A 25,172-nucleotide genomic window follows, 5' to 3' on the forward strand; every position below is an offset into this window, starting at 1 on the left:
TCTACAGAAATAAAATATAATAAAGTAATAATTAGCTGGGCATGGTGGCACACACCTGTGGTTCCACCTCTTTTTTAGGGAGGCGGAGCTGGGGGAATCACTTCAGCCTGGGAAGTCAAAGCTGCAGTGAGCTGTGATCGCGCCACTGCACTCCAACCTCGGTGACAGAGCAAAACTCCATCTCAACAACAGTAACAGGGAATTTAAAAGGAAGTAATTCTAGGGGTAGAGAAAAACATGGTGAATGAAACATCCTGGATCAGACTGATCGATCTGGGTCCCCACAGATCCTGATTCCTCACTTCTCAGCTCGTGAACTAGGCAAGTCATTAACTCAGTCTGTTGCCTCATCTGCAAATTGATGACCTTACCCACTTTATAGCATTGTTGAGACGAATGAGATTTTATACATCCTCATCCTCATCCCCATCCATCCCCACCGCTGACATATATGAAGTGTTCAATAAATAGGTTTTCCTTTTAGTTTTCAGAGCATTTTGCTCAGCATTTGGGAAGTTGGCAGCCATCCAAACAGAGATGATGAGATTCTAATTTTAAGCAGCTAATGAGAGCCAGCCTTGTAGCTACAGAAGGTAAGAAGAGGATATAGTTTCCTGGGTTTTTTGAATAACAATCGTTGGATGACTCTTTCCTGCACTGTTATATGGGGCTAAAAAGTTTAACAAGTTCAGCTGTTTTTATCAGGGTAGACTTTAATCAAACAAAGCCACCTGTGGACGAAGGAAGCTCTTTGCAAAGTTGTATTGAAAAACAATCAATCAGTCCAGATTTATTTAGCTCAAACCCCCAACTAAAAAGAAATTAAATCTAGTTACAATAGCAACAATAATAATGTAAACAAAACAAAGCTTGCTAATAAAGATTCTAAAGCCCTAATCTTATACAACGCAATTCACTGCAGGAAAATAAAAGTCAAAATGCTTTCAGAATTACAATGGGATTTTACCAATTGTTAGGATTCAAGTTTCTCAAGTAAACGCAAATGGAAATACAAGTCTGGACACCAGTGACCCACAGATATATATATAGAGAGATATAGATATATATACTTTTAATAATTAGGAAATTAGTGCTCAATACTGTGCCCTTTGTGTGGGAGAAAGCATTCTTTATACAGGACTTTTTAACCTAGCTATTACAGTATATATTTGACACAAAGAGAGTGTTAGATGTTCACACTGCATACAATGAATCCTCTAGCCTTTGAGGTCTTAAAAATAAGTTTTTCAGCTGTTAGTGAAGCTAAGGCACTACATATTTTTCCCCCACAATATGGATTTGTGTCATTTAAACCGGAAGTTGATCTTGTGTGATGACAGGTATGTCTGAAGAGGTGTCTTTCAGAGTTGTCTATCCTTTTGGCATGCCAATGAAAGGAAAGGATTCCTCAAACCAAAGAAAATCTTCCAACTAAAACGTAGGTACCATTTAGCCTGATTTCTTACAAAAGCTTGTAGACAGGTGTTTTTTTTCTGTCCTTCATCACGACGAGTTGTGAATCTATGCCTGTGGGCCAAATCTTGTCTGTGCCTGCTGTTTTTGAAAATAAAGTTTTATTGGAACACAGACATATGACCATTTGCTTATTTTGTCTATGGCTGCCTTTGTGCTACAATGGCAGAGTCAAGTAGTTGTTAACAGGGACCTTATGACTTAAAATATCTACTTTCTGTCTCTGTGCAGAAAATGTTTGCCATTCCCTGACTTGTGAAAATTTGATTCTGGGGGCAGAGCCATGTTACAAAAGCCCAACCTCCAGGAAGGGATCTGGTGAGAGACATAGAATGTCACAGACAAGTCAAAGGGCATCAGAGTCACAGACATCTTCCCAGTGGCCTGGTGTCCAGGCACATGCTAGGCATTCAGTGCCTAATCCATTTGTTAGATGCTGAATCCCTTTGTTGGGTGAATCCTGGGGCTTTGCTTTGCCGATTGGGTAGAGAGAGTGAACTCTTTTGAAAGAAGGTTAACCATGTTCACAGTTGTCAAAGGTAGCAAGTGATGTTTTTATCCAGATTTGCTCAGAAGAACAGGACATGCCTTGGCCATATTTTGTTTTCAGTATCAATTCAGTATTTTTAACGCAGCCTAATTGCTCTGATAAATGGATCATTGGAGTTTTTACATTGTAATAGTGGCTGGAGGCTTCTGTGGTTAAGCAGTTGAGAAACCACCATTAGCCCCACTTTTCATTTGAGCCATTTCTCGTGTGCCCACTATGTATCATCAAGATGGGTGCCAGATGCAGGGAGTCACTGAGCTTTTTCATGTCATTTTCCTTGTAGACAATCATTTCTTCCCTCCACATCCCTCCTTGTCCAAAAGCAGAATTGGCAACCCCTGAGCAAGGGACGGCCCGGAATTTCACTGCACAATTTTTAGAGACAGAAAGATGTGAAGTCACCACTCATGCAGGGAAAGGTATTTCCAAACTAGTGTAGGCTCCAGTGGAGAGTTCTGATGCCAAGGTCACTGATCAAAGGAATCTTAGGAGAAGGAAGCAGTGGCAAGCAGCACTGGGGTGAAATAAGCCACTTGGGTTTGTGTTTGACCATCAGAATTAATGAACAATTCAGTGACACACACCAGGCAAATCCTATGGTGCACACCTGTGAGCTCCAGCCATTTAAGATTTCTTTCGATGTTGCTTTTAGTTCTCAGAAATGAAAGTAAACACAAAGTGCGAATCCTTGGCCTAAGACCCATTCCACTTCCTCCTGTCTGTGGGACATGTTAGTGATGAATGAGCATCGGAATAATGATGATACTAAATAAAAATGATATTGGGGGAGAGAAGAGGATTCTGGCAGAAATGAGACCAGAGGTTCCTTTTGCATCTGTCAGAGATTTATTAGACCCCCTAAATCAGACTCTCCTGCAGAGTCTGATTTATATTTTCATGATCTGTGGATTAACTTCACCATCAGTATGTTATATTTTAGTGGCATTCTCTAGAAGTTAGGACATGGTTAACATTACCCAAAGCCCAGAATATTATGAAGTATTTTGATTCTTTTAGCTTAGTCCAGATACAAGATGCGGTGTGGACTATTAGAAGTGGACAGAACTATTTGTTTAACAAGTTCAGGTGAGTTAGTAGTCATAGGAATTATAATGAAATACCAGTTTCACTTCCTCATGTACATCTTTGCAAATGTCAGACAAAGCAGAGTTTTATAATAGTTTAATAACTTGTGTAACAATCGTGGTTTTGGTGTATCTCAAAAGTGGAGTCTAAATTATAAAGGATTTTGTGTGCTTGAAATCCTAGGAAAAGAAAGAAAAACGAAGTATAAATATATTGATTCACATTTAAAGAAACATAATCTTATGAATATAAAGCTATGTTATAAAAATTTTATAGGTACAAACCAGTATATGTTTAATTAAACCTGTTTTATGAACTAATGAACTAACTCCTAGCAGACAAGGTACTCTGAAGCTTGGCTCAGAGAGTAAAGAGGTAAGACTGGAAGGCAGAGCCAGAGAAATCCTGTTAGGAAGATGCTCCCTGCATCTAGTGTTGGAGGCCAGGCCTGTTCTGTTGCTCCAGGAATCCAGTGTCGGAGGCCAGGCATCATAGGATGCCTATGATGTATAGAACAGCACCTTACACCAAAGAATGTTGTGCCCCAAAATGTCAGTAGTGCTGAGGATGAGAAACCCTGTGGTAGGGCATAAGAGAACTGAAGGGGACTCTAGCTCTTAGCTGATAAGGGCAACTGAGAGGAAGGCAAAGAAAAAAATGAATGGCTTTTGTTCATTCAGTTTAGCCTCAAGGTGCCTTATACTGTTTGGAGGGATGGGAGTATTCAGTTCCACACTCTAAGATTACTTTCCCTAAATTTAAGGAACAAAGACGTTCCATACATTGTAGGAATAAAAATTGTAGGAATGAAGTTTCTTGTCCCCTAATTAAATGTCAGTATGCTTTCAGTGTAGTAAACCATAAAATAAGGTGGCTTTTGTAGTAGTTTCTGAAACAGGTAATTTTTAAAAATCAAATTTTTAAAGTGGGTGAGTGTTAAACACTACTACCCATTAAAATCACTTAAGCATTTAAAATACTGATGTCCAGGCTCCCTGCCCTACCATCCCAGACTACTGAGAGGAAATCTGAGAGAATTCCTGCCGTAGATGAGTAAAGTGTTTCTGAGAACCCATCCTTTGTTTCTCAAGAAATGACTTAGGCCTCTAAAACCATAGGAACTCCCCCCAGCCCAACCCATTATATTCCTGAGAAAATCATCCAGAAGGCTGAATATCCTTCCAATGCTCATACAAAATCTGAGCAACGATGGTATTTACTGCGTCAATGTAATGTTTACAAAGGGTCCAAAAGTCTAAATGATGTTCCTTAAACCCTCTGAGTTGGTTAATTACTATGTCTTTTCAAACACTTCTGAAATGTTCCTTTCAGTTATAACAGAGGATAGTCTGTGTTCTGGTCTGAGTGTTTGTGTCCCCCAGAATTCGCATGTTGAAACCTAATCCCTAATGCAGTAATATTAAGAGGTGGGGCCGTGGCCGGGCGTGGTGGCTCACGCCTGTAATCCAAACACTTTGGAGGCCAAGGCGGGTGGATCACCTGAGGTCAGGAGTTCAAGACCAGCCTGACCAACATGGTGAAACCCCGTCTTAAAAAAAAAAAAAAAAACTTCATTAAATAAAAAAAAAAAAAGAGGTGGGCCTTCAGGAGGTGATTAGGTGATGAGGGGAGAACCTTCATGAATGGAACTAGTGCTCTTATAAAAGAGGCCAGAGGGTGCTTGCTTTGCCCCTGCTACTATGTGAGGACACAGCAGGAAGGCTCCATCTATGAGGAAGAGGCTCTCACTAGACACTGAATCTACTGGCACCTTGGCTGTGGACTTCCCCGCCTCCAAAACTGAAAATAAAGTTGTTGTTTGTAAATTTCCCAGTGTGTGATAATTTTGTTATAGCAGCCCAAATGACTAAGACATTGCCTAGCCCTAAAATTTTCCAAGTGCTTCACAGAACCAAAGGCGAGTCCTAGAATCACAAATCCGCTGGAAACACTCTGCTTGGTCAAACTACAGGGAAGAAAAGGACCTGGGTCCCAGCTCCACCACTGTTATCCTGTAAGAACCTGTGTTTTAATTTACTCATCTTTCAAAGAGAGCTGATAACTAGTGATGCTAACAAGGAAGACTATATAGAAAATACCATGAAACAATGAAATGATTAAATATCACTTCTGCAACTGGAAATGCCAGGTATCTCTATCATGCCATCCCAGACAGGGTAAGGAAACTAATATTTACTTAGCTCCTTTTAAATGCCAGTGATAGACACTAGTGCAAAGTGTACCAAATGTGAAAATTCACAAAGTCCATATAATTACTTCATTTCCCTGCCCTATTCCCTAAACACATTCATTCTATAAATATTCTTTAAAAATACTCACATTTTCACTCATTGTCATGGCTTTCGATGAAGAATTACTCTTCCTATTTGTGGAATATAAAAGACAATATTTACTATATTATCACTTTCATCTGGAACACATATGCTCTTTTGGTTAATTTTACTTCCATACATTTCCAGCAGAACATGAACATTTATCTTAGCCAGGTAGAAGAAAAGATAACAATTATTACTGAATTTCTTATATTTACAGACAGTATTCACAGAGAAAGTCATGCAATAAAATATCAGTGTTTGTGAAGCCTTCTGCACATAAATGTAGCCTAGGACTAGCATACTAAAGATTTCTGTGGAATACACAAACCAGAGATTTAATTAACTTTTAGTTTAATATATTAACATTTAATTAACGTATAACATTTTGAAAGCTTGACTATTATCTCAAAATGTATTTATTTTTCCATGGAAAGAAAGTTTTACAGGGTGACTAGGGTTCCAGTCATTTTCGTCATTCAGCATATTTTGAAGGCCACAGATTTAATGAATGTGAGGGCATACGTCTAGGAATGAAGTTACTCCCCACCAGATAACTACTTGATTTGCTAGAGATATTGCTGGAAGAATAACCTCCCTCACTGCAGCAATGTGACCCTTCCCACTTACGTAAGATGATGTCTCCCCTCTGCTCAAAACCTCCCGATTACATTCTATGTTACTCAATAAAAGCAGAAGTCCTCACAATTACCTGGAGGTTAGGGATGGGAAGCAGCAACACTTTCAGGCTACGCTGCCCTTCTGAACTACTGGCTTTGTTACTGCTAGTTCTTGATAATCTGAACTTCAACCTAGGCTTGTATTAGGATCTTATGAGGCTGAGAGACCAGGAGTGAGCCAGAAATCAGGGAACAGGAAGTCAATAGCAGCTGATTCTTCAAAGGAATGAGGAGATGGCAAACTATCTGAGGCCATGGCTTCAGTGTATCTTCTCTACTCCCAGCTGCCGTGGCTGCAGATAGTTTGTCATCGTCTCTCTATGTCATAGAGCCAAAGTTGGGTCTGCTATATTCATACATACAAGCAGGACAGTCATAAAACAAATATACACAAACTGCAGGGCTCTGGGGGGCTCATCCATATTTCATGCACCAATGACTCTAATAATTCTATTTCCAGTTATTTCCCCAAACTCTAGATTTTGAATATTCAGTTACTTACTGATTACCTTTACTTAGAATCAAATAAGCACATCAAATATTAAAATTCCAAACACTTCAACATCTCCGCTTGTCCCCCCCACCGCTCCCAAACTCTCTCCTGAAATCTTCCACACTTCCGTAAATGGTAACTCCATCCTTCTCATAACCTCAAGGCCATCTTCGATTTCTTTCTCTCACAGGCCACATCCAACAGATCAGCAAGTGATGAAAACATTAACGTCCAAAACACTATTACTTCTCAGCATCTCCAACACTACTGCTTTGGTACCAGCCGCCATTTCTCTTGCCTCACTTCGTGCAATTTCCTAACTGATCTCCCTGCTTCCACCTTTTGTCATCTCATAGTTTATTCTTAACAGAGACGCCAGTGTGAGTTTTGAAGAACTGAGCAAGTCGACACCACTCTGCTTAAAGCCCTTCAGTGACTTTCTGTCTTACTCAGAAATAGAGCCAGACTCCTCACAACTGCCTAAAAGGGACTCCATACAATCTGCCCCCCACCACTTTTTTACACCCATTTCCTGTTTCACTCCGTTCCAGCCACCCTGGTCTGGCTGACATCCCTCAGGTACTCTAGGCTTGCCTAGCCTCAGGATGTTTCCATTTGCTCTCTCCCCTCTGCCTGAACGCTCTTCACATGGTTATTTGCACGACTTGCTTCCTCACCCTCTTCAGGCCTTTCTCAAAAATCACTTATTAGTGAGATCATTCTTGACCATCCTATTTGAAATTACAATCTCCACTCCTACGCTTTGTATTCTATATTCTCTTATTTGTTTTATTTTTCTCCATAATACTTATCCCTGTCTAATATACTATGTTACGTATTATCTGTTTACTCTCTGCCTTTTTTACTAGAATGTAAGCTCCATAAGGCAGAGTTTTTGGGGGTTTTTGGCCTATTTTGTTCACTACTGTGTCCCCAGTCCCTACAACAGTGTTAGGCATGAAAATGGTATTCAATTAATGTTAAAAAATGACTGTTAGCCGAGCGCAGTGGCTCATGCGTGTAATCCCGCATTTTGGTAGGCTGTGGTGGGTAGATCACGAGGTCAGGAGTTCAAGACCAGCCTGGCCAAGATGGTGAAACCCTGTCTCTACTAAAAATACCAAAGATTAGCCGGGCATGGTAGCAGCCACCTGTAATCCCACATACTCGGGAGGCTGAGTCAGACAATTAATTACTTGAACCCGGGAGGCGGAGGTTGCAGTGAGTGGAGCTCACACTACTGGACTCCAGCCTGGGTGACAGAGTGACACTCTGTCTTTAAAAAAAAAAAAGTTAACTAAAATTTTATTTGAAAATTTTCAATTTGGCAAAATATAGTAAATATGTTTTTTTAAAAGTAGCCTATGGAAATGCCTATGAAATCAAATTAGTGACCATATTCTCATGTGGATAATCATCCTTCTGTCTGCACTATCGTTTACAAGTAGGTATGAAGTATGAAGTGGGTTGTTGGTAGAGTCTGCTATTTGCCTCACCCAAATCTTTGGTTGAATTGTAATCCCCAGTGTTGGAGGGAGGTGGGGCCTGGTGGGAGGTGATTAGATCTTGGGGGTGGATTTCTCATGAATGGTTTAGTACTGCCCCCTTAACGCTGTCCTGAGAATAGCGACTGAGTTTTCTTGCGATCTGGTTATTTAAACATGCGGCGCCTCCCCAATCTCGCTTCTGCTTTTGCCATGTGATGTGTCTGCCCCCTCTTCGCCTTCAGCCATGAGTAAAAGCTTCCTGATGTCTCCCCAAAAGCCAAGCAGTGTTGGTGCCAGGCTTGCACAGCTTGCAGAACCGTGGGCCAATTAAACCTCTTTTTAAAATAAATTACCCAGTCTCGGGTATTTCCTTATAGCAATGGAAGAACAGCCTAATACAGATGTATTTCTTGATAAACTTGAGTAACTTCTTGGGAGAGTAAACCTACACAAATAACCCAATAACCCAACTTCCGTCTTTTGACTTTAAACAGATGATTAATAGAAAATTAGTTGACATGGGGAAAGACATGCATTGTAAGAGAGTATACTTACTGGAAGGAGGCTTCTTCTACAAAAGAATAAGTATATATAATTAATGCAAGGGTTATTATGGTATGATACAGATTCATATAAAAAATGAGTTTGGGTTTAATTTATTCTTATTCATTTTAACCTTCACTTGCTGATGTTTACACCTTCTAAATTAAGAGTTGGCAAACTTATTTGGTAAAGAGTCATACAGCAAACATTTTAGGCTTTGGAGCCAGGAGGATACTAGGTAGGTACTTATGTAACAAGAGAGCAAACAAATTTCCAAAAATTTTTATGGATAAAATAAAAAATATAAGGCCAAGTGTGGTGGCTCACACCTGTAATCCCAGCACTTTGGGAGGCCAAGATGGGTAGATCATGAGATCAGGAGTTCAAGATCAGCCTGGCCTAGATGCTGAAACCCCGTCTCTACTAAAAATACAAAAAGGAGCTGGGTGTAGTGGTGCCTATAATCCCAGCTACTCAGGAGGCCGAGGGAGGACAATTGCTTGAACCCAGGTGTCAGAGGTTGCAGTGAGCTGAGATTGTGCTACCGTACTCCAGCCTGGGTGACAGATCAAGGCTCTGTTTCAAAAACAAAACAAAACAAAACAAAACAAAACAAAACAAAACAAAACAAAAAAACACTAATAAAAATAAAATTCTTCAAATACAGGTCTACTAGTTAGAAAAATGGAGTTTTCTGGAGGAAGACAACATTTCTCTTAATTGGGGTTCAGTAGTCCCTATCATCGAATAGATTGCAAATGTTCATCTGTAAAGCCATTTTTGTTCATAGGCCATAAAGAAATAGGCGGGGAGGGCAGATTTGGTCCATAGGTAGTAGTTTGCCAACCTTTGTCTTAAACATAAGTTCAAGAATATGATTCTCTTGGATAGATCTTTCTGCCAGATGAAAAAGCGAGTAACATTCTTAGGTAACGAACTCCTAATATTCAAGTCAACTTTTAATTAATTCAGTATTTTAATAAAAATTTGTTCACTAACTCCTCATTTAAAAAGTCAGACCAGTATTCTTTTCAAGTATAGATAAAGATGACAAGAGGTTTTAAAGAGTAATCTTATTTGTCTGTATTTTCACTGGTGACCAGCAGGGGGACACAGCTGGATTCAATTCATAAAGTTACATTACAGTGGACTGTCTTGAAGTACTGAGCAAGTATTAATTGACAGAGCAGTTCTTTTTGTTTGTTTGATCAGTACCTTTCCCTGTTATCCAGCTTGGAATGCTGTGGTGAGATTACATCTCACTGCAGGCTCGACCTTGAGGGCTCAAGCGATCCCACTTACCTTAGCCTCCTGAGTAGCTGGGACTAAAGGCGTGTGTAACTATGCCTGGCTAATTTTTGATTTTTTGTGAAGACAGGGTCTCTCTATGTTGCCTAGGCTGGTATCGAAGCCCTGGGCTCAAGTGATCCTCCCACCTCGGCCTCCCAATGTATTGGAACTGCAAGTGTGAGCTACCATACCCAGCCCGGTTATTCTTAATTATAAGGCATCTCTTTGAATCCATGTCCACTGAAACATTTTATGAGACATAATACCTAGTTGTAGGTATTATCAGAAACACATTTTATATTTAAGTTTTGTTTTGGTCTCAAAAAATTTTTAAGGCCAGGAGTGGTGTGGCTCACACCCATAATCCTAGCATTTTGGGAGGCTGAGGTGGGAGGATTGCTTGAGCCCAAGAGTTTGATACCAGCCTGAACAACAGAGCAAGAACCTGTCTCTACAAAAAAATAAAAGAAAATTAGCCAGGCGTGGTGGTATGTGCCTGTAGGCCCAGCTACTTGAGAAGGCTGAGGTGGGAGAATCACTTGAGCCCGTAAAGTCAAGGCTGCAGTGAGCCGTGATCACACCACTGCACTCAGCACAGGTCACAGAGTAAGACTCTGTCTCAAAAAAAAAAAAAAAAAAAAAATTTAAAAATCTAAATTCCAAAATTAATGTTCACTGGAAAACAATGAGTCTACAACTTGTATATGCTATAAGTTTATTTAGAATTCAATTAAAAATTCTATTTTATACACTATTGCCAGTGGACCCACTGGAGTGCTGTAGCTTCTGAGCTCTCAAATAAGATTAAAGAGGGAGTGAAGAAATGCATTAAGAGAATAAAACATTTTTCAATCTTCCCTGTTATGTCAAACGTATTATATCATCAAATGGAAGTGTGAAGTGACAAGAGGTCGAAACTTGAAGAACTAAATACTGTGTACAGAAGTAGCTCTCATAAATACAATAGGTTTCTAGTTTTGATAGAACAATTCTCTTTTTTTTTTTTTTTTTTTTTGAGATGGAGTCTTGTTCATTGCCCAGGCTGGAGTGGAATGGCACAATCTCGGCTCACTGCAACCTCCACCTCCCAGGTTCAAGTGATCTTCCTGCCTCAGCCTCTGGAGTGGCTGGGACTACAGGCACATGCCACCAATCCTGGCTAATTTTTGTATTTTTAGTAGAGATGGGGTTTCACCATGTTGGCCAGGCTGGCCTCAAACTCCTGACCTCAAGTGATCCACCCGTTTTGGCCTCCCAAAGTGGTAGGATTACAGGCATGAGCCACTACACCTGGCTGAACAATTAAGTCTCTTCTAAATAAAGTTGTCCTAAATTTAACATTCAACATTTCACTGTTCTACACTGATAAAATATTTCACTTATTTGTTTCAATGAAATTTCTTGTAAAATTAGAAATCAACATATCTTGAGAGATACAATTCCTAACTTAAAATAAAAATATCTTAAAAACATACCAAGATGCTATAAATATCTATTCACATGGAATACTCTGTCTCGCTGCACTGCACCACTCCAAAGATGCCTCTTGCGTATTCTGTGGTGCTTTCTGGAATTTTCTATCTAGGCAGTTCTGCCTTTACTTCCTAGGTTTGCCAAGGTGTTTCATAAGCCACCTGCATGTCATCCTGAACATTTTCTATAGCAGAAAATAAATGAACAATATTCTCCAGCGTTTATTAGAACTTCCTAGGAGAGGGCCAGGTGCATTAGCTCACCCCTGTAATCCCAGCAGTTTGGGAAGCCAAGGCAGGCAGATCACTTGAGGCCAGGAGTTCAAGACCAGCCTGGCCAACATAGCAAACTCCCCCTCTCTACTAAAAATACAAAAATGAGCTGGGCGTGTTGGTGCACACTTGTAATCCCAGCTACCTGGGAGGCTGAGACATGAGAATCACCTGAAACTGAGAGGTGGAGGTTGCACTGAGGAGAGATTTTGCCACTGTACTCCAGCCTGGGTGACAGAGCAAGACTCTGTCTCAGAAAGAAACAAACATTTCTAGGAGAAAGAGTTCTCCTAAATAAACTCCATAGCCACAGAAAATTATCTGCCAAAGAAGGGTGAAATTTACTTACTTGAAAAGTAGCCTTTCCTCTGAGCATAGCACACACCAAGGCCACAAACGGAAATCACTAAGGCCACAACTACTACAGCTGCTATGATCCCACTTATGTTGAGATCATCTGGAATGTAAAACAAATCACGCATACATTCATGTGGATTATACAGACAGATGCAGTCATTACATTGAAAAGGTTCAAAAAAAGGTCCCCTTTGCAGCTATACCATAGAGCGTACTTTAACGATTTTGAAGCCCGTTCAACTAATTCACTTCTAAGACATGGTTCAAAATTGATTAAAAATATTAACAGAACTTAAGCTTTGGAAAAATACTAAACTTTAGAAACTTCTCAGATTAAAAAAATAAAATGTACGGTATTCTTTTGCATTCCTTTGGAGATGTGTAATAATTCACAGGATTAAATATCAGACTGGTAGCAATCTTTGAAGTTCAATGAGTTCAAGTATTCTACTGCCACTCCCTACCCCGTATCTTACTTAAAAATTTCCCACATTATCATCTGCGTCAGTTTCGCAAATAACGAAAAACTCAGTATCAAAGAAAGCATGTGGTGCCCGGCATGTTGGCTCATGCCTGTAATCCCAGCTACTCAGGAGGCTGAGGTGGGAGGACTGCTTGAGGCCAGGAATTTGAGACCAGCCTAGGCAACATAGCAAGAACCCATCTCTAAAAAATAAAAATAAAAAAAATTAGCCATAAATGTATGGTGGTGCATTCCTGGCATCCCAGCTATTCAGGAGGCTGAGGCTGGAGGATCACTTGAGCCTAGGAGTTTGAGAGTATAGTGAACTATGATTGCACTACTTCTCTGCAGTCTAGGTGACAGAGTGAGACTGTCTCTTAAAAAGAGCACATGTCATTGTTATTCTGTAAAACTAAGTGTAAGAAATACCTTCCTTCTTGAATTACATGTGTGTGTGTCTGTGTACGTGTGTATACACAGCCACATATATATATGCGACTAAACTGTCATCCCATTTATTAAAAATGAATTAAACTCCCTGAGGCTTTTCCTATGGCTATCAAGGAATCCGTCCTCTAATGTGTGTAATGCAACTGGATTTTTTTGGACCCAAGTTTGGAAATAACTACTTGTGAGGTTTTTTTTCTCCTCCCCAGATTGATTCTGTTGCTCAATACTTACTTATTAACCTTCCAAGCTTAACATTTCTGCAGATTGAGAATTTTATTAAAAATACTCTCAAGTCATTAATAACATGATGAAAATGACTTTGTTTAGGAAAGAACTATGTAACAGGCCAGTAGACACCACCTGTCATACAACACAATTTATTAACATTCTCTGAGCATGGGATTCAACTATGTGTGAATCCACTAAAACATTGTTTGGACCATATTTCTCCATCTTGTCCATGAGGATTTCATGAGCCACAGTCTTCTGCCATTTAGATACTTTCCATATATTTATTAAAGGAGCAATTTTTCAAAGAATTCCCATTTTAAAGCCAAGGCAGGCGGATCATGAGGTCAGGAGTTCGAGACCAGCCTGACCAACAAGGTGAAATCCCGCCTCTACTAAAAATACAAAGATTAGCCAGGTGTGGTGGCAGACGCCTGCAATCCTGGCTCCTCAGGAGGCTGAAAGAGGAGAATCACTTGAACCTGGAAGGCGGAGGTTGCTGTGAGCTGAGATCACGCTACTGCACTCCAGCCTAGGAAACATAGCAAGACTCCATCTCAAAAAATAAAATAAAATAAACAAAATAAAAAGCAAATTTTAATTAGCATATGTTTAAATAACCTAGAGAAAATATTAGGTAACATTTTTCTCAACAGTAATTTTAAATATTTTAAAGCACTGTACATTTTGGAAAATATCTTTTTTAGAGATATTCTTTAAGTGAATCTTCTTATCATAAAAATCTTCTGGTCTCAAACTTCTTTCCTAATGCCAAGTGTGTTATTAATTTTCTTAAATACCTCCAAAATATTAACTGATTATTTTTAAAAAAGGAAACATGATACATCTTTTGAAAGGTTAAGTAATTTGACCAGAGTAGAAAACCTTAATTATTGCTTGGTATAAACTCAGTTTGCTTGGGTATTGAGCTTTTTATTTACTTTGATTAAAAAAAAGAGCAGAGAGAGAAAAATTTACAGTAATCATAATCAAATCAAAGTCAAATAAATAAGTAAAATTCCTGAGAACCAAAGTGTGCCTTCTCTTTACTTTGTAGCAGTAGCCAATACATTTGATATCTATGAAACATTCAAAGTAAGGGCTATTACCTGACCAAAACGGTTTCATGTAGTTTGTCAATGAATTTGACATCTATGAAGGATTCACCCTAAAGGTAAATCCTGACCAAAAATTGTCTTGTCCTGTAAGTGCTAAGTCGTGGTATGAATTTTCTGTTATTTTTCTTCAATGCAATGGGAGACAGAAGATAATAGATTAGGAGTTAGTTAACCTCTTACATCCTGTTGGCTGTTTCCTATGATTGTTGAGTAAGTCATACAGCCATATTATGCCTCAGTGAAGAGAAATTTTCTTTTCTTTCTTTTTTTTTTTTTGAGATGGCGTTTCACTCTTTTTGCCCAGGCTAGAGTGCAGTGGTGTGATCTTGGCTCACTGCAACCTCCGCCTCCCGGTTCAAGTGATTTCCCTGGCTCAGTCTCCTGAGTAGCTGGGATGACAAGCATGTGCCACCACGCCTGGCTAATTTTATATTTTTAGTAGAGATGGGGTTTCTCCATGTTGGTCAGGCTGGTCTTGAACTCCCGACTTCAGGTGATCCACCCACTTCAGCCTCCCAAAGTGCTGGGATTACAGGCATGAGCCACTGCGCCTGGCCTGTCTTCATTGTTTTTACCATTAACTTGTACTACCAGCACTATTTCTGTTTCTTTTTCCTTTCATTTAAATGGTCCTGTTTAATTTAAATGTCTACCTTTGCCTTCTCTTAAGAAATTTTATCTAGGAAGTCATGGTTTTGATGTATTAGTTACTTTTTCTTAGCACATAATAAATACATAATGAATAAAATTTAAAAGTTTGTTTTTCCACTAGGACCAGTTTAATTTGAACATGATTCTTACACATCTACTCTTTCTAAGTACAAGTACTAAATATTCAAAAATTAGCTGGGTGTGGTGGGCGCGCCTGTAATCCCAGCTACTAGGGAATTTGAGGCAGGAGATTTGCTTGAACCCAGGAGGCAGAGGTTTCGGTGAGCCAAGATCGCACCACTGCACTCCAGCCTAGGTGACAGACCAAGACTCTGTCTCAAAACAAACAAACAAACAAAAAACAGAAAAACCAAAAACCATGAGAACATATGTAAACGAATGAAATGAGAAAATAATGTCTTAAGTTTTAAAGATGTTCTGATGAATTTTAAAAATAATTTCAAAAACAGCATTGAAAAAGATACTTTCTGATTACTTAAATAACTGCAAAGTTGACTCTAAATGTCAATACCTGAATTAATTTGGTGGCTAATATCAATGATATACATTCCTGAATTTTTTAAAAAATCAGAAATTCAAACTTCTGGACCTTCAACAATTTAGACTACAAGATACTTAGCTTTTATTTGAAAGAAAGATTACTCAGAAGACTATATTTTAAAAACAATTATTTAAAAATCTAAAGAAAGCTGGTTAAATATAATACTAAATATTTTTGGCTTATTTGGGAGATGGCTTAAAAATAGCATCTTTGCTTCTTTGCAACACATCATATCACGTTAATTTTAAACGTTCCCTCCTGTTTATCCTTCAGCTCACTCAGACATTTCCTACTCCTTGCTCCTTCCACCCCCAAATGCAGCACTTTTCAGTCTAATTGCAGACCATTTGTTCCTCTCGATATTCCACTTACCTACTTGCATTCGTTTACCAGGACACCTGCGATATCCAACAGAATTGCGGGCTTCGCAGGAATATTCTCCAGTGTCCAGTTTGGAAACAGTATTAAATTGCTATTTGTGGATAGAAAAAAATATATATATATTAAGCCACAGATCTATAAGTAGACTTTTTAAATAACTCTGTCCCTTGAATTTTAGCATTGTTTGGCTTTTCTTTTTAAAAATGTGAGACTTTATATCTTTACTATGAATTTAAAAATCTGCCATGACTCGAGTTTAAGCTAGACTTTTGCTACATTTGACAGAGAAGAACAAAGACAAAATACGTACAGGGAAGTTCCTTTTTTTTTTTTAAAAAACCATGAAAGCAGTAGTTAGGAAGGCAGTAAGCATTTTTTAAAGTTCATAACACATGGTAGTACTAAGTAATCTAGGTATTTCTAAATCCTAGGAAACATGATTTATAAATGAAAGGCAGGCCTCCCTGGTAAAAGGGTTAATTTACTTCCCTAAGTCACAAGTGAGTTCACTGCTGCAGCGAAGGATAAACACTTCCTTTAAAGAGCCAGCTACTACCAGGAAGGAGCTTAGGGCCTAGCAAAATTTTAATTGGTATCAGTTTATAGGATTGTCAATTCTATCAATTCTAGAATTTTTTTTAATTCTGAAAAGATAAAGTCCAGCCCTTGCTCCTTCCATCCCTGTCAAAGCAACCAAAAGCTAAGACTGATATAATAGACTTCATTATTTTTATCAGTCGTTTTATCCCCTCGGAGGATATTTGGAAGAAATGAAGGCAGACAAAAAGGAAGAAGAGGAGAGAGAGAGGGAAGAGAAGGAGAGAGAGAGGGAGGAAGGGAGGGATGGAGGGAGGAAGGACAGAACGACAGAACAAAGAGAGGGAGGAAGGAAGGAAAGAAGAAAGGGCGGGAGGAAGGGAAGAAAGGGAGTGAAATCCTGCTCACCTTGAAGGGTCATTGTCTTAGAGCCTCCTAAACGGAGGGAGAGAAAGTTTTCTTTTTTTTCTTTCTTTTTTTTTTTTTTTTTTCACTCTATGGAATCATCTCTCACTCTCCTGAAAGCCAGAATGCTTTTAGAATATTCACCATGAACTCAGGGCCAAGGTTACATATAAATAATATGTTAGACTAAAACCCAAAATGATCTTCCAGCACATTATAACTGGTAATTAGAAGGAAGTCACTGGCTTCCATACACTGGAGTCTCTGTGGTCCATTTCTCACATAAAAGCCCATCCTGGTTCAACCCAGGTGCATTCCTTTGACATCACAAGCTATTGCAAAGGTTGAGTTTAGCTGAGGAACGTGAATCTGTATCCTTTCAGACTTGCCTTGGGGCTTTTATCACCTGCCCTGAGAAAAAATAAATCTGAAAAGTAAATATAGCAAAATGTGACAGCAGGTTTTTCTGCCCAATTGCGCAGTGTAAAATCACTCAGACCTGCTGACTGCGCCTGCTGACTGCTGAGAGGCCAGAGCGTGGCGGTGGTAAAGGAGCAGCTACAGCCAACTGGCTCATTTTTCAGCCACTTTAGCAATTTGCTTTCTTGTTTATCAGAAGATCTAGTTTGTAAACATTATTGTGTACTTGTAGATGAAAGGAATGAAGCATTATACCCTCCTTTCAAAATTCATTAAAATTGGCTGGGTCTGGTGGTTCACGCCTGTAATCCCAGAACCTTGGGAGGCCAAGGTGGGCGGATTACTTGAGGTCAGGAGTTTGAGACCAGCCTAGCCAACAGGGAGAAATCCTGTCTCTACTAAAAATACAAAAATTAGCCAGGCGTGGTGGCGGGCACCTATTGTCCCAGCTACTCGGGAGGCTGAGGCAGGAGAATTGCTTGAACCAGGAGGCAGAGGTTGCAGTGAGCTGAGAGTGAGATTCTATTTCAAACAACAACAACAGCAATAACAACAAAACTCATTGTTATTGTTATCACCACACCTTTAAGATTTTTTTGATAATGGCTCTCATAGTGATTCTGCGTTGTTAGAGGGCAGACGATTTTAAACTGACATGGAATATTATATCGACTGAATTTTTTGTTTAGAAAGCTTCAAGCAAACTTCCACTTCTATTCCTAAAAATCACAGATGAAAAAGTAATACTTTTTATTTTTAAATGAAATTAGCTTCACAGAGCTTACTCATAGATTGTCATCAGTATTCCTAGAAAGGTCTTTCAATAAGAATATTTTAAAGGGGAAACAGACTTATCTGGACTCAATCTAAAGTAACAGATACTCAAGTCAGAGAGTCAACTGTTGGTGGTCTACAGTCATGGAAATATTTAATGACACAGGAATCCTACCATGATTCACTAGGATTGACTACAGTTACTATTTTCACCTGGTCAGGGTATCCCCAAGCAAGTTTTCATGCATTTTCCTGATGTTGTAAATTGAGGCTGCACTTAGTAATTTTCCAGCCCAGAAGATAGCTATAGATAACTGTCTGATCCAGCATCATGAATCAGGCTTAGTGGGCTTTGGGGCACTGCTACTTAAGAAGGCAGTGTGCATTTTTTTAAAGTTTATAGCACATGGCAGTATTCAGTAGTCTAGGGATTTCCAATTCCTAGGAAATACCACCTATATAAATGAAGGCCTCCCTGGTAAAAGGGTTAATGCACTTTCCTAAGTCACAAGCGAGTTCACTGAAGCAGCAAAGAATAAACATTTCCTTTAAAGAGCCAGAGTTACTACCAGAAAGTAGCTTAGGGTCTAGGAAAACCTTAATTGGTATCATTTATAGGACGATCAATTCTAGAATTTTTTGAAATTCTGAAGAGATAAACACGCAGCTTTTGCTCCTTTGCTTCAGGAGCCTTTACTGGTCCTTCACGCTCAGCTCCCTCAGTCTCTGTTTTCTCTTCCCAACTCCTGTAGCAGCTCTTTCCATCGCTTCTTGGTGCAAGTGCTGCCATCTTTCCTGCTCCCCCTGCCTCTCCCCACTTAGCAAGCAATGGTATCAGTTCTCTCTTTGACATCATCTTAAGTTCTAATATTTTTTTATCCAAATGCAAGACAGTTATCAAGTCAATTCTCGAAATGGCCTTACCAGAGTTCCAGTTTTTGTATTCATTGTATATGAGCTGTTGGTGCTTTGGGAGCCAAGTCTGGGATTCTCTAGCAAACGGATGCCATCCTTAAACCACGTGTATTCAGCTGCTGGATTCCCTTCTTTGTCTTGACATCGTAGCTCTACCACAGTTCCAGTCAGAGCAGAAGAGGGTACTTCACACGATGGAACTGCTGGAGCCACTAAACAATGGAAGTCAAATGACATTGGTTATTTATAAGCTAATCAAGGTTGCTTTTTTGTTTTTTTCAAAGCTGTTGACTTCATCTCTACAATCAAAGGTTTTAATAGCCAGGTAAAGATGTGCGCGTACTGGACCCTGTGATAGAAACCGGTTACTTGTCCAAGAAACCCATCTTTTCTCATGGGCACAGAGCAGACCATGTTTCCCAGCACTCTTGTTGCCAGATGGGGTCACATACATGAGTTCTGCCCAGTGGAATGTGGGAAAAAGTGATAAATGCCATTTCCAGGTCTGACTAATTAAAAACCTCCCACGAGTCTCCATTCATTCATATCCTCTACCCCCTCCCACTACCAAGTAGGTGTCAACAATAATAGTGACCTTAGAAAGTCACGTATTGAAGATGTCAGACCTACATTAGGTTGAGTCTCTCATTGTTAGGGACGAGCTGTGCTGTCTCAGAAAACCGGCTCCGTGCAGGCTGACCCCATCCCCTCTGATTGCTCTGCAGCTGCATTCCTGAACCCCTACCTAGGCGCCACACCAAGGCTGCCAGACGTGTGGCAATTAAGCAAAGCCTGATTGCAGCCATCCAGGCAGCTCACGGGAGGACAGGGAAAACATATGTTGGTCATCCATACTTGTAAATTCCTGTTTGACACATGTCTGTAAAAAATCCTGGTTTCTGTCTTCCTTTTTAAAGACTGCCGCCACAAAAGTCACAGGATGATGTATTGTAGGTCTGTAGCAAGTTAACAAACTATCTCTGTGCCTGTTACCTAAAACTCCCTTATGCCTCCCTCACCCCATATAAACCCTTGACCTGTAAGCTCAGGGCTGCCTCCTCTGATTGTTACGGAGCAGCCCGGCAGGTTAACAAAACTTGATTGCCTGACTTTGGGTCTATTCTCCTTTCTCTCGGCTAACCTTACACTAATGATTTCTTGAGTAAATATAGCTCTTCCGCCACTGCCCCAACTATTTAGGCTTTACTTAAGTGAGAAAGAAACTTGTTAAGTTAAGCAACTCACTGAGAGTTAAGGGCTTATCTGTTATAATAGTAAGCATTACCATAGCTAATATAACAGCTATTCTTTATTAGATAAACAACCTCTATTTCTTTTTGGTTTATTTTCTTCAATTGGTTTATTATCAATTATATTTAAAAGAAGCCAGATTTGAGAAAGGGTGTGTGTGGATGTAGATAGATTTTTTTTTTTTGAGACAGAATCTCACCCTATAACCCAGGCCAGAGTACAGTGGTGTGATTACGGTTTAGTGCAGCCTCAACCCCCCAGCTCAACTGATCGATCCTTCCACCTCAACCTCCTGAGTAGCTGGAATCTAGGCTCAAGGCACCACAACCAGCTAATTAAAAATATATTTTTTAACATAGATAGGGTCTCACTATGTTGCCCAGGCTGCTCGTGAAGTTCTGGGCTCAAGCAATCCTGTGCTTCGGCCTCTCACAGTGCTGGAATTATAGGCATGAGCCACCATGCCCGGCCAAACCTGAGTACTTTTTTCAGGCCCAGTACTCAAGTATAAATCTCATTCTGTCTAGAACTGGCCAAGTTAGAAGATACTTGCTCCACGTATTAGGGTTATTCTGGTCTCAGGTATGAGAAAGTAAACCAAACTTCATCAGGTGACCTGTTATCCAGGAAAACCCAGAATTGGCTGTGGTAGGCAGAATCATAAGGTGGTCTCCCAAGATTGTGGTCCTCGATATAAATACACTTTCTTTTTTCCAGTTATTCAATCAAACACTAATTTAAGTACTGTAGTAAAAAAGATTTTAGAAACGTAACTAAGGTCCCAAAACCATTGTCTCTAAGAGAGGGCGATTTCATGAATGGATTTGACCTAATCACATGAATCTTTACAAGTGGAGAGTTTTCTCTGGCTGGTTACAGAAGGGAAAGTCAGAGATTCAAGGCACAAAAAGAAGGCGTGGCATGGTGGCTCGTGCCTGTAATTCTAGCACTTTGGTGAAGCCAAGGCAGAAGGATTGCTTGAGGCCAGGAGTTTGAGACCTGCCTGGGCAACATAGCAAGATTGTGTCTCTACAAAATAAACAAACAAACGCAACAGTGGTGTGTGCCTGTGGTCTCAGCTAATTGGGAGGCTGAGATGGGAGAACTGCTTAAGCCAAGGAGGCTGAGGCTGTACTAAGCTGTGATCTGGAAGACAGAGTGAAATCTTGTCTCAAAAACAACAACAAGTACAGGATGAATTTGACAAATTTGACATGCTTTTCATTGAAGATGGAAGGGACCATGTAACAAGGAATGTGGTATCCTCTAGGAGTTGAGTGTGGGCCCCCATCTCATAGCTAGCATGTAACAGGTACCTCAGTCCTACAACCACAAGGAACTGAAATCTGCCAACACCAAGAATGAGCCTGGAAAAAGATTTTCCTAACAGGCTGTAGATGAGAACTCAGCCTTGTCAACACCTTGATTTCAGCCTGTGATACCTTGGGCAGATAACCCAGTCTTCTTGTTGGACTTCGGCTCTATAGAACTACGAGCTAATCAGTGCATGTTCTTTTATTCTGCTAAATGTGAGAGAATTTGTTATATAACACTAAAAAATGAACAAACTGGCTGGATCTGCTGCCAGGTTTTCTGAATTAAACTTCTCGTATACTAGTACATCACTAGTATTTAAGAAAGAGCATGAACAACATGAAAAAGGAAGGGAGCTGTTTTAGTCTCTTGGCTTGGTAGATTAAAACCACCAATGAAAGAGACGAGATTGTGTTCCTCCACAAACTATCATCATGCTGTTACAATCTATCAGTGATTCTTTTTATTATTTTTTCGAGACAGACTTGCTGTCTCACAGGTTGGAGTACAGTGGCACAATCATAGCTCATTGCGGCCTTGAACTCCTGGGCTCAAGTGATCCTCCTGTCTCAGCCTTCCAAGTAGCTGAGAACTCCTGGGTTCAAGTGATCCTCCTGCCTGAGATACATATAGACAATGTGTGTGTGTGTATACACACACACACACACACACACTCACACACATATGTATATATATACACACATATATATACATAGTCGTGGTGGCATGCACCTGTAGTCTCAGCCATATATATATACACACACACATGTATTTTTTTTTCTTTAAAGAGATATAGGGAACTCACTATGATGCCCAGACTGGGCTCAATCTCCTGGCCTCAAGGGATCCTCCCACTTCAACCTCCCAGAGTGGTGAGATTACTGGCATGAGCCACTGTGCTTAGCCTATCCATGATTCATACAGAAACTAAACATACTGGTCTTGGAATTAACCCCATCTGGGTTTAAATCCCAGTCCAGTCTCTTTCTAGCTATATGGCCTTGTTAAGTCATTTAACTTCCATTTACTTATCTGTACAAATCAGGTTGTTAGTGAAGATGAAGTAAAATTAGATATGTGAAACGACCTAACACATACCAGCTATGTAATCAATGTCAATTTCCTTTATTTACCAAATGACTTCTCATCCCACCTCTGGTCTACTTTTTTTTGTGTTATTGCTTCTCTATCATCTTATATGATACCATTTTAAATGGTTGGAGAAATGTATATATGCTGAAAACTATTGAAAAATAAACTCTCAGGAAAGATACTCCTATGTACATTGTAAGACCATTAGGAATTACCTCCATCTTTAACAAAGAGATACTTTGTGATAACGAGTTACTAAAATTTCAGCAGCCAATGAGGGGATGCGGAGAAATGGCCAAGAGCTTACCGGGAAGGTGATGCTTATGGTCTCTATAACTTGACTGGTTGAGGCCCCACTTTAAGCTGCCATGTTCATGGACCAGTGCCTGGTTGCCCCCAGGGCTGGGGAGTGGGGAAGGGGTGGGAGACGTAGTCACACACATACATGCACATCACCTAATACTTCCAGAGTGACCGTATCTTCTTCCAGGTTTTGGCCTTTCTCAGATGGGGCACTAACTTCACAACGATATTTCCCCGCATCACTTCTGGTTACATTTTTGATCCGGATACTGAAATCTATCATCTCAGCTCGATTTTTAAAATTACCTTTTAGAAAAAGAAGACATTGATGTTAGTAATAATCCAAGTAGCTTTCTGTGCAATACCTTCCTCATCTAGTCAGTTCATTCCATAACCAAAACATTTATTTCCTATTAAAAAGTTTAAAATGTAAAAATTATATATGGATGCTGTTATTTTACATTTTTCTTTTGGAAAGGACGGTTTCTAAAATGTTCAAAAAATTTAGTTTTATATTCTCATATTTTATTTCATTTATCTAATTTTAGTTTATTCTACTAGCTTAGTCAAAACAAAGATCAAACTTCTTTGGCGGTGTTGTAAGGCCTACGTTTGACATAATGTTTCTCACTGAATCAAAATTTTGAAATATTGATGTATAAGGTTAATAACTATCAGTTAAGCAGTTCACTGAGCAATTAAATGTTTTTGTCTCTATGCACTCAGATTTAATTGCTACTATAAGATAGTCATAATTTATCCAGTTTCAGTCTAACATATAACTTACAGTAATAAGATGCAGGTTCTTGTACAGATTTTCTAATTAGTTGGATGGCCCTAAACAAGACATTTTAGGTCGTTGTCTTCACTCATATAAAACAGGGCTAATAAAATCTTTTTTAAAATTTACTTTCTAGGTAAGCAGACATAAGGCCATGTGAAAACATTTTGCTAAAAGTTGGTAAACAAGGCAAAATTTGTAAGGTATTATCATATTAATTATTTTCTAATATTTAACTGACATTTTTCTAATTTAACAGAAGTAAAACCTGCATATTTTTGGAACTACAAAATTCAATAGTTATACAAGATGAGTTAAAATAGTAAAGTTGGTCATAATAATAAGTTCATTCATGCATGTTTTCATTTAATTATATTAAGAAATAATTATAAAATAGGTGACTTTTGTGAAAGCATTCCTATTTATTCTAGCTTAGGTGGTCTTGCCCATATCAATGGATGGTCTGGCACTGGCCACTCCATTAGGTGCTCAAATAGTCATATGGTCCCTAGATTTTGTCAAACAGATTTGGCAATGCAAGTCTGATCTGTCCGTCAGTCCATATGCCAGATCAAGCATATCAATTTCCTTGTCAGTGATTGTGTCTAACTTCTCAAATATGTGCTTTTCAAAGACGAGGTGACAGATAGAGCAAACCAAGGTTCCCTCCCATGCAACAAACCCATCAATATCTAGATTATTTTCAACCACAACATCTAACAATATCTAATAGAGCATCATCAATTTTTCCTTTGTTAATGTTTCACTGTTGGTCTATAAAGTGAACTGTTAATTTTATCTTCTGGGTTGTTCTGGGCCTACACTGATATGTTTGACTCTGGCTGACCCCAGTGCTCCCACCTGATCCCCAAGCGCTCAACGCCCTGGCAGGCTGTTAGCTCCAGCATGGGCCCTGTTAGGAGCAGCCACCAGCAGGTGGCCACTGAGGCCCTTCCCATATATATATATATATTTTTTTTTTTTGAGACAAGGTCTTGCTCTGTTGCACAGACTGGAGTGCAGTGGTGTGATCTTGGCTCACTGTAAGCCATTCTCATGCCTCAGCCTCCTGAGCATCTGGGATTACAGATGTGCACCACCACATGATTAATTGTTGTATTTTTAGTAGAGACAGGGTTTCACCACGTTGATTAGGCTGGTCTTGAATTCCTTGCCTTAAGTGATCTGTACACCTCGGCCTCCCAAAGTTCTGGGATTTTAGGCATGAGCCACTGCGCCCAGCCCCATATTATATTTTAAAGAATTCAACTCAAATGCTTGCCTCATTCCCTTTCTAGTTCCCTTGTAAAAATATTAATGTTTTCAGAAAACCAGGGAGTCTGGTTTAATTGGCTGGAACAGTAACTTTATGTGTGGTGGCCCACGTAACACTGTGGCACAAGAAAAGGTGTTTAAAAACATTTTATCTTTTGATAGTAACATATTCAGAATTAAAAGTGTTTTGCACCTCATGTGGTGGCTTGCACCTG

General features: G+C 39.5%; 1 protein-coding gene across 1 annotated transcript in view; it reads right to left on the minus strand.

Moving 5' to 3' along the window:
• Positions 1–3,188: 3,188 nt before the first annotated feature.
• Positions 3,189–25,172, minus strand: part of JAM2 (junctional adhesion molecule 2) — a 73,235-nt gene continuing 51,251 nt past the window's right edge. The window contains exons 4-10 of the mRNA XM_032277115.1: positions 23,055–23,207; positions 18,951–19,153; positions 15,882–15,981; positions 12,030–12,137; positions 8,658–8,673; positions 5,450–5,492; positions 3,189–3,288 (exon numbers count right to left, since the gene is read on the minus strand). Coding sequence (XP_032133006.1) covers positions 3,256–3,288; positions 5,450–5,492; positions 8,658–8,673; positions 12,030–12,137; positions 15,882–15,981; positions 18,951–19,153; positions 23,055–23,207 — 656 coding nt within the window. The 3' untranslated portion in view covers positions 3,189–3,255. The remainder of the gene's footprint in view (positions 3,289–5,449; positions 5,493–8,657; positions 8,674–12,029; positions 12,138–15,881; positions 15,982–18,950; positions 19,154–23,054; positions 23,208–25,172) is intronic.

This window comes from Sapajus apella, unplaced genomic scaffold (genome assembly GCF_009761245.1).
Source record: "Sapajus apella isolate SASKATOON/1434 unplaced genomic scaffold, GSC_monkey_1.0 scaffold8, whole genome shotgun sequence".
Lineage (NCBI taxonomy): Eukaryota > Metazoa > Chordata > Mammalia > Primates > Cebidae > Sapajus > Sapajus apella.